Source organism: Stegodyphus dumicola, chromosome 1, assembly GCF_044657685.1.
Source record: "Stegodyphus dumicola isolate Sdum_Otavi_A_Nest chromosome 1, ASM4465768v1".
NCBI lineage: Eukaryota > Metazoa > Arthropoda > Arachnida > Araneae > Eresidae > Stegodyphus > Stegodyphus dumicola.
The window spans coordinates 8,895,947-8,906,617 of NC_140768.1; the positions used below are offsets into that span (position 1 = coordinate 8,895,947).

The window sequence follows — 10,671 nt, forward strand, 5'->3', positions numbered from 1 at the left end:
ACTGGAACATAAATGTATGGCTGATGCTTACAAATCAGTAATCCAAATGTGGCAATGTAACTTAAAGTAGCATTAATTAATTTTTTTGAGTACCCTCTCTTCTAAAAATTTTTCAATGTCTTTTAAGCTGATATCTATTTCCAAGACCACACTCTCTTTAAAAGCGACTGAAATATATGACCTGAGAGCCCAAGCCATACTTTCTGCTTCCCATTTCACATAATTCTGAAGAAAGCGAGAGAAATTAAGTTAATCTCAGAATTCATATCTTTTTCTTTCTTTTTTTTTTAATTATCCTATAAAATTATGAGATTAACTAGTCAAAAAAAGCATCATAAGCAAAGAAAACAATTAGCTTACAATTTTCGGAATTGCCAAACTGTTAATTATTGTAACTTTTAGGCAACATTCCCATTAAAGGAGTCTAAATATTTTGGCAAAATGACAGCCAAGGCTGCATCAGACCCAGATGCACAGTATGTCAAGAATTTCAGCCTTTGTTGTTAGAAAGCTGAGCAAGTTTAAAATTTAAACCCACAGGTAATATTTCTGGATATTCTTATTGATTTGGAAAATTCCCCATTAATTTAATATCTGAACATGATGGCATGTCTGAAAAAAAGTTGTATAGTTGTAAGTGATTGATGGCATGCCTGAGAAAGGTGGATAGTTATGTAGTAAGATGCCATTTAAAATTTGGAGGTTTCCATATGGTATGATGTCTCCATTTCAATGTTTTAATTCTTGCAATGCTCTTCTAACCCCCTTCCCCCAAAAAAATGAAATAATGGAAATTGCAATTAATGCAAAAAAAAAAAAAAAAAAAAGTAGATGATCATATGAAATTGTAGCATTTTGTTAGGGAGTAGACCATAATTTTGCATGGCAAGCTGCTTTTATGAATTTATTTCTAGAAGAATTTCAAAAATTTGAATAATATAAAGGCTGTTCGTTCGCACATTTTGTAGGCGATTTTGTTTTGCTATTAAAAGAAAAATGTCTGCTTGGAAAAAATGTTTAACTACAGCTATATTTTGGAAAGTATAAATTATCTACTACTTGACAGTTTTTTTTCGATGTAAAATGACACTTTTAAAGATGCAATGGAGGAAGGATAAGTTTGTGCTCTTTCCGAAGAAATTTGTTTATATCTAGTTATTAAAAAATGATGTGAAAGCCATATTTTTTTAATGTCTAAAGCTATAAAGGTAATATTGTCAACAAGAAAGGGGGCAAAAGGTCAAAGTTTGGTTTCAAGTTGAAAAATTTTTCCAAATACATATCCAAGGAAAAAGTAGAATATTTTGAATGTTGCAAAGGTAAGATCTTTAGGTACTATTCCGTTTTGAGGACCCTAAAAAATCGCCTAACTATTGTTGATGCCAGTGCTGCCAAAAATAATTCCGGCAACCCTAACGCAAGAAAGGAAGTATAATAGTAAATAGCTATTCAAGATTGTTTAAATAAATGAAAGGTTAATTTCATGTAATACTTTTTTATTATTATAATTTATATAAAAAAGTTAAACATAACTGAATGGAAACATAAGAGTAAATAACTGTTTCAGATCATTATTATAATTTATATTAAAAAAAAAAAGGCTGAATGGATTCCTGCATCTCTTTTTCGTTACCGAGTTATCATTAAAGCATAATTTCATCTCGTTAGTTGTACAAACATAATTTTCTATAATGAATGATACCTTTTCTTTGAAAAAATTCTATTGCAGACTTTTCGTGATGGACAGTTTCCAAACTAAATCCATAGGATATCAGAAGAGGATTTAAAAATTCAACTAGTATTTCAATGTCGTCTTAAGAAATATAGAACTGTTTAAAATTATGCAATTTGAAATCAGCGCATACGCTAGATTTGGCACGCTGTTAAATGGGTGCGTTTGCTAGATTTGGCACTTTTGCGCATACAATTTCGCTGCAATTTTTTTACGGTCCTCAAAACGGAATAGTACTGATCTTTAATGTTAAAAGCAAATCTGCCAAATCAAAGGACAGTCGAAAAATCATTAAAATACTTGGCGCCAACTGTAAACAAAGTGATTAAATATTAATTTCAATCAATGGCAAAAAAAACATAATGTGCATTGTCTTTCTTCACAGCATATCGGTGAATGCAGTGGAATTTTTTATGAGAAACATTAACCCGGACAACATTGGAAAAATGTAACAGTAGAGGAATCTTGGGTGTATTTAAGTAACTGCAATTAAACGTGATCCATTTATTATAATAAAAGAGGAGAAAAAATTCTTAAAACATGGGTCAAAGAATCTAAAGGAATTTTTTTTAAAGAGAGTTATCATTGTTTCCAGTTTTTCATATAACTACAAATTAAAAATAAAGAGAATGGAAAAAAATGTTAACATCAATTCCATATATTATCAGGTATATATTTTATACATAATTTTCATATATGAATTATCTTCTCTTTCCCCACATTGCCATCAATGTGTAGAACTGCATCAAGACAAAGCAAGCAGCCACACATATTTACCATATATATATTTAATCTGTTTATTTAGTTTTTCACGTATTAATTTTTCATTGCTTCATTAAGTTTGAGGTTTTCTCCAAAGTTTTTACCATATTTGCATCCAGTAAAATAGAGCTGTCAACCATTTTTACTTTTGAGACCTTTAAATATTCCCCCTACGCCATTTTCCTTAGATAGGATAATCTTAATTTTTTCTCTTCTTAATCTATATGCATATATATATATATTTCATTGAATATCTAGAAATGCCTAAAAGGAGACTTCACTTGCTGGTTTTTAGAGAATCTCAGTTTTCTCTATGATAAGTGCTTTATTTCACTTGTATAAATTTTGTGATCCTTATTGTTGTAGTAATATTTTTATGCAGAGCATTTGGAACCCATTATGAAAATGTTACATTCAGACCCAGAGACAACAGAATTCCAAGAATTTTATATTATCTTTGATTTGAAATTCTCTTTTCTGCTGACTTGACAAACATGTCATGTACGTTTGACAGCTGTGCTTTGTGTGCATTTGCTACAGTTATTTGTGAAATACAATGTCTGCCAAATATATACTTTCAGAATTTTTTTTAATGGAGAGTTAGCTACACTACATGGATGGGTGATGGCTGAAGGCTCCTTCAATGCATTGACATTTAATGGCTCACCAGATGCTCTAACCTAAGTGTTCCAGACTTTTTCCTTTGAGGGCACTTAAAGGATAAGGTGTATTCAAGCAGAATGGGGGAATGTGAATGAGCTGAAGGAATAAATCAGGGAGGAAAGTGAGCACATAATCCTGAATGTTCTTGACTATGTCATGCAGATTGTCTGTAATCATAATCTGCAATGTGTTGCTAATGAGCAGGTCATTTGACAGACACGTGTGTTTCACGTATAACACTAGATATTGCATACAAAATGCCATAGTACACTGCATGTATATAATCATTTGGTAGTTTTGTGAGAAAATACTAATAAATGTATATTTTCAGCTTTAACATATGGTCCAGTAACACAACAAGAATTCCTTACAAATATGGATATAAAGACAAAATTTGAGGTAAAACTTCAGTTAGTGTACTCTTTAATATAAAATAGTGTTGACAAATATAGAGTTTTAAAAAACTGCTGTGTATCAGTTGAATATTGTCAGAAATCTGAGATTGAAATCATGGTAATATACAATTAAAACAATATACAAAAATCACAATTTTAGAAAAGAAAGTTATCTAACTAAAATCCAAACCTTTTTGGGGGAAAGGAACAAGAATTTATAATGTAATTATCTTAATTATCTTTGAATAATTTAGAGTAGTTTAATTAAGGTACAATGCCGGACAAATATTAATTTAGAAGTCAAACAATAAAAATCGTTATTATATTTTCAAATTTTCACAGGACTAGTTTCGATGGTTTTTACCGAACCATCATCCACATCTATTTAAATTTTATAAAGACATGAAATAAAACTTTATATTTAATGGTTATATTAAAACCATTGAACTCTTTTACTCATCAGTTTTTAAAAAACATCTTTTAATTTCTCTTTTATGTATGAGAAATTAAATTTTAAATTTTTATCCCAAGGCAGCATTTTAAATTTTTATCCCAAGGGCTGTTAGTCTCAAAATGGAATTTTGCATTGAATCACTTTTCAAATTGTTGCCACCAAATATTATTGCCCTGTATTATATTTAAAAAAAATTAAATGATGAATAATCTGCATAAATGTAGGTATGTTTCTCACACTATGAAAAAACAGCGGTACCTGGAGCCATCCAGTTTTAAATAATTTATTCCTACACCTGGAAGCCCAAATTTTGAATTTGTTTTATTATCTATTTCATACTTTGTAAAACTTTAATGAATTTTTGAATAAAAACCTTAATGATTTGAAAGTGAGCAGAGACAACACTGTACAGAATAAAACATTTTTATCTCCAGTTTGTGACACTTGTCTATCAGAAATTCTAAAGATATGCTCTTTTTAAATATTTTTAGTCTAAAGGGACATTAGCTCAAATGTTTTCAAAAGGTATAACGTAAATGTAAATAATAATAATAATAATAATAACATCTGAAAGCTTCCCGATTTTTCTTTTAATTAATATTTTTATCAGATTTTTTCAGATTGAAATTATTCCAAATAACTGTGTGTAATATTAAATTTAGAATATGTAACATATGTAGGATGATTAAGATGATAATTTGTACAGTATACAATTAGCTCATAAGAAATAAAATTTACCTAGCATTTTATTGAATATTATATTTGTCTAGTTCAATAGCTTTTATATTGCATTTGTTTTACACAATTTATATATATTTAATTTATTGATGAGATCAGAAATATTGCTAAGTACAGGAATTTCAAATTCAGTTTGATAATACTTTTAATTTAGTGTTTTATTAAATTCTATTTGTTTAGTCTGTGTTTTTTAGTACAAAGATTTTTGGAGTTAAAAAGAAATTTAATGAGTCAAGCATTTTCAAATTAAGATTGCAAAACCTGTGAGTACAGTATAAAAAGGGGGGTTACAAAAACATATTTTTGGGTGACATTTAGATTCTGCACATTCCTGATCAGATAATTAAGTGTGCCGATTTTATCAACCAAACATAATGGCCACTTTAATAAAGAAATACCAATATTTTTCATAAATATTAAAGTGTATTTTTCATATCTACTTAACAATAATTTGTATGTATTCCCCTTACATTAATTAATGTCTAAGTAGCCTCCCTTTTAGGAATTTTGTTGTGTAATTATGATTTATTTTTGATATCTCTTATGCTGTGAAATATGTTGCTAGTCTTCCCCTTTAAAAATTTTGGTTTTGTCATATAATTTTGATTTATTTTTAATAGTCATCTTGTTTTGTTACTTTTAATAAAAAAAAAATAAAAATAGTTAATTTTCCAAAAGGGAGATATATTTAAATATATTTTTATATTTCAGTCATATGAATCTTGTGGAAGTTATTTTAAATTACAAATATGTAGCAAATTTTGGCAAAATCTGCTTAGGCCTGTAACCTGCATCATTAATGACCAACTGTGGTGGTTATTGTAATGTGTTAGTGAGTTAAGTTGCATAGTGTCTTAGTTTTTTCATAGCTTCCATTGCAATGATTTGTCCACCTAGCTGGTAACTTGTACATAAATGAAATTTGTGTAGATACAAATCTTAGTTATGTGCAAGTGAAACTAAAGACTGCAGTTTCTTATACCAGCTCATCTACAGCCAAATTACAGCCATTGTTGACTCTTAGGTGAAGAGCTTTTTGTTGAATTGTGATTTGTTATTGGCTATGATTTTGAGATCCTGTCCAGGAATAAGTAGAATTTATGTTGAATTTGAGCTAAGAAATGCTAATTTCTACTCTAATTTATAAGATAAAAGCATTGTGTTTCTCGCAGTGGCAAGGCAATGCTTTTAAATCAGAGTTTGTTGATTAAATTAAAAAAAAAAAAAAAAAAATCATATGTCATGTCACAGCATCACACTAGTACTTGAAAGATAAAACTATTTTATTTTGGAAAGTGGCAACACAGGAATTGTAAATGCTGAGTTTGTTAATGAAAAAATTCATTAATTTCATAGAAAACTTCAAATAAATGTTTAAATAAAAAATCTAAATCCAAAATGGGGACTTCAAGGTACGCACGTTTGGGTTCAGGACTTTAGCATGTAAAATTTGTTGGTTTTAACTGCCATCATCTTTCCACAATGCAATGAACACAAATTCTTCATTTTTTAATTATTTAAATATAGATTTTTTTATTTTTACAATTTAATCTGTAATTCATGTGCAAATAATGCAGATGTAATGTAAAGATTAGAAATGAAAAAATATCAATAAAATTCTAATCTGCCCAATAATACCAATATTGGTCATAAGGTTTGTGGATTATCGAAATTGTGCTGTAGAAAAGAGTTGCCAGAAAAAGGTTATAAATTATTTTTAAATAGCTAATAGTAATTTATTAGAACATTAAAAAATTTAAGAATTTGCATTTTGATTTTTTTAAATGAGAAATAACTTTTAATATAGTATGTATTGTATTATTTACTCTCATTTTATACTCTGTTATTTTTATAAAATGCAAATAGAAATCTGAAGTACATGTGAAATTAAAATGCCACATACAAGAGCCTTTGTTTTAAAAAAAACCAATTAAAATATATATATGAAAGGCACAGATGCGGAGGGCCCAGAGGTCTGGAGTCATAGATTGAACATAATGGTGGAAGCCCTAACGTCAGTGTTTTGTATTTTGTAAATGAAAATGAAAAAATAGAAGCAGCATTTTGAGGTCTTGTGAAAAGGCTGTAATCAAATTCTAGCCATAATTGTCTGATTATGTTTGCCAGACATCATAATACTGCATAATCATTCTGAGTAAAAAAAAAAAAAAAAAAAAATATTGTGGCTAAATAACGAAACACTATTGCAGCATGGTAATTCCTTAACAATATTAGCCAAATACTGTAAAATTTTATTTTCATGAATAATATATATGTTTGGCCATGGTAACTGATTGATTTTTCTTGCAGAAAATTTTATCAGCAGCAAAACCAGAAATACACAAAGATTTAATATTTAGCTATGACATGCTTCTTGGACCTGAGCACATGGGTGAAAGGTTCAAGTTTCTTGGTCTGTTTCCCTTGGACATGTCTGATACTTTACAGAGAGATCCACCTTCAGGTTTTACAAAAAAATGATCTTACAAAAGCTATATCAAAGTTAAGATTTTGATAATAATTAAATCAGTGCTATTTTGTATATTTAGTCAGAGCAGGTATTCAGACTGTCAAAAAGCAATCATTTTATATTATTTTGTAGGTGAATGCATATGACTTTGTTGCCATTTAGATGTAACATTAATTGCACTTGTAAAGAATATAGACTATGTAAAAATAAATATTTTTTTGATTCTTTTCTCTGTGGTATATTTTTTTCCTAAACTGGCAAGAGTTTACATATACTCTGTGACAATACTGTCTGTTTACAGTTACTTCTTAAGTTACATGTTATACTGTGTCTACTTGGTTTCTATCACAATAATTTCTCAGATCTAAATGCAAATGAGAAGTTTATGCAAATTTAAGTTACGTGCAAGTTACATTCAAGAGTCATTAACTGCAACTCATGCTAAGTTACGTATTCAAGGAGAAATATCTAGAGGTCAGATTATATTTTGCTGAGATTTTCACTCAGTGCAATGCATCACATATTCCAGAAAATAAGCCTATACCAGTGAAAGAGACAGAAGAAATAACATCCCGAATGAAGAGTGTTTTTTACTGAAGAGTTGTATAAATTTAAATTATACCATTGAATATTGTGTCATAACTAGAGAATTCAAAGATGTCTCATCTGGATTTATTGAAGATTCGTGAATTTATTCAAAAAAATGTGTGGATATCAGCTAAAAATATTTTCAGTGTTGATTAAACTAGCTTTTTCTTTCATCTCATGCGTTGGAAATTCGTAGGCTCTAAAGACATACAGTATCATGGACAAAATTGCATCTTTATTTTACTCTGACCAGTTACTGATAAAAGAGAAGGCGACACTTTTACCAATAAGTATGCCACAGAAGACAAGCTGTTTCAGAAGAGAGCGAGGCTGACACCAGAACATGTACAACCAGCGGGACGGCACTGTGCGGCAGAATTTTGGATTTGCTGAATTTGCGTCAGGCAGTCTAGCATCAGCCAGGAAAGTTAGTATGGTATATAAAGAGTAAAATGTGTGGATGACTGCAGATACATCTCAAGAAAATTATTAAGATTTTCTTGAGGAAATATAACCATTAAGAAGAAAAATTTAAGGAATTAAGATCATAAAATATTTATTTATTTGCATAAAGTTAGTCTACTTTTGTATCGTGCTATTTGATTTTTTTCAACTTAAAAAATTAAAAATTTGAACTTATTCGGAAATACATATAATATTTTAACAAACTAAATGTTGAATGACAAAACTGGATAAACAACGGCTAGTGATAAAACCGTGGAAAATTGCTTGTATGCAGTTCATTCTAAATTAAAATGTAGATAATACAACTTTCCCATTTATATATATATTTTTTAACGACCCCTTTGAAAGATGTATTAACTTCAGCCATGCAACACAAATAATTAAAATGAAATTCTAAAAATAACTGTGATTACAAAATATAATATGGAGTAAAAATATATGCAAGAGAAAAAACAATACTTTGTTCCCCTCTTGCAGAATGAAAAGAAAAGTGAAATAGGTTGTTGTAAACTAAGGAGTTCTTCAAGTGAATTATCCTCAGCATAAAGTAAAAGAAGTGCATCAGGTTAATTTTTGAATAACTGATTAAATTTCATACCAAATTTTACTAAATTTGCTTTTTAGGCATAATTTGAGTCATAGAATCGAAATACCTGGAGGGGAGGAAATGATCATGTCCCTTCTGAAAAAGTCCGATTTTGTGTCAAATTACGCATGTTAGAATAATGCTACATATAAATCTAATCCATATCCTAAGTCACACTTTCGAGACATGAAAAATGCAAGTTGAATTTCGATAGTCTGCTGAGTAGAACAGAGAAATATAGAGCAGTGCCCCTCCCCCCCTTTTTTTTTTTGTTTTGTGCTGGATGTACCTTAGCAAAAACATTAAAAATAAAAGAATGTATAATTTTATAAGAACAATATAAGTAACAAATATTATTCATTTGTTCTCTATTGCATGATTCACAAGCTAAATGTGTTTTAAGAGTGGTGATGTTTGTTCTAGTTCAGTTACCATTCAGGAATATTTATTTTGAAAAACTGGAGATACCTTATAGCCTCATTGAATTGTTTAATATATTTCCTTACCTTTAGAAATCTTGCAGACTGAAGTGGGCAGTGGTGCAATAATGGAAATATGAAAAGTGAAAAAGGGATACATGCATGTATTTTCAAGAAATTCCAATAGCTTATTACATGCCTTATTCTGCTGATAACATGAATTTGATGGTTAAAATATAAGTAAATTTTCAAAAATTGCAGTAATTTTTTGGGGGGAAGGTATGGGGCAGAGATTCCTTACTTCGTTTTCTGCATCTGTGAAGCACTAAGAAATTTTCATAGTCATATGAAATTCACGCTGAAACCTCTCTGTGAAATTGCCTGGGAAAGAACTGAATGTTGTCTCAAATGGCTGGGTAATTATAATTCAATGTGTTCATTGGTAATTACCAATACTAAGTCATTTGTCCATTTTATCAACGAGAATGGTGCCCATGGCAGTCAAACTATACCAGTGAGAAAGTAGGTTGATTAATCCCAATTTTGACGGAGAACACACCGGTGGACGGATCCAGGGGACTCCCATCGTTCTTCTACTACCAAACCCCCTTGAGAAAAACTCTTAACGGTAATCTCGGGTTATCTGCCTAAGCCTTCCAGAAAATCGCCAGTCGTCGGCCACTATATTTTCGCCAACCTAACATTTGGAAAGCAGCAGCCATTTTGAAAAAATGGTGGTGCGCTGAAAATTGCATAAAGCATCAGCAAATTAACAAAATTAAAAAAGAAAAACACCTATAATGAAACAGTAAAAATTGCATAAAACAAACATCTATAACGAAACACTCAAGACTTCATAAAACAGTCAAAAATTTACTAAATAAAAAACGTAATAAACGTCCATAATAAAACACTGAATTTCCTATTTTCTCAGTCTTTTATCTTTGTGCATAGCGATGTTTTAACTCAAAATAAATTGCAGAATTGTGGGCACTGCAGAGGGATTTAACAGTGGTCTCCATGTACCTGTTGATCTATATTTTACGCTCCTCGACATAGGGAATGCAACAGCAAGAAGAAAGGGCCCGAAAAGCAGGCAAATTTCAGGGTAGATGCACGTCACCGAGCTATGTGAATTGCTTGCACAGCTCTCCAGTACATGTTGAAGAAGTTATAAGGAAAGGAACCTGCAGAATGTTCGATTTTGGTGCCGTTATTTCTGCTAGGGAAATCACAGAAACTGCTCATGTCTCAGAGGACGCCTGTAATAGCAGAGAATGCCAGGCCGTCGTCGTCAATGGAGGCAGTTCCAGCAGACAGAAAATTTTACGAGGGGCATGGTGATCGGACTGAGAAGGGTAAGTTGGTCCATATGGCAAATTTCAGCTGACACACACCT

The 10,671-nt window shown here is 30.4% G+C and overlaps 1 protein-coding gene across 2 annotated transcripts in view; it reads left to right on the forward strand.

Annotated features, from left to right (window-relative positions):
- Positions 1-7,442, forward strand: part of LOC118183978 (protein arginine methyltransferase NDUFAF7, mitochondrial-like) — a 48,705-nt gene extending 41,263 nt beyond the window's left edge. For both annotated transcript variants that reach the window (XM_035353608.2, XM_035353607.2), the window contains 2 exons: positions 3,489-3,556; positions 7,055-7,442. In XM_035353608.2, coding sequence (XP_035209499.1) covers positions 3,489-3,556; positions 7,055-7,225 — 239 coding nt within the window. In that variant the 3' untranslated portion in view covers positions 7,226-7,442. The remainder of the gene's footprint in view (positions 1-3,488; positions 3,557-7,054) is intronic.
- Positions 7,443-10,671: the final 3,229 nt, after the last annotated feature.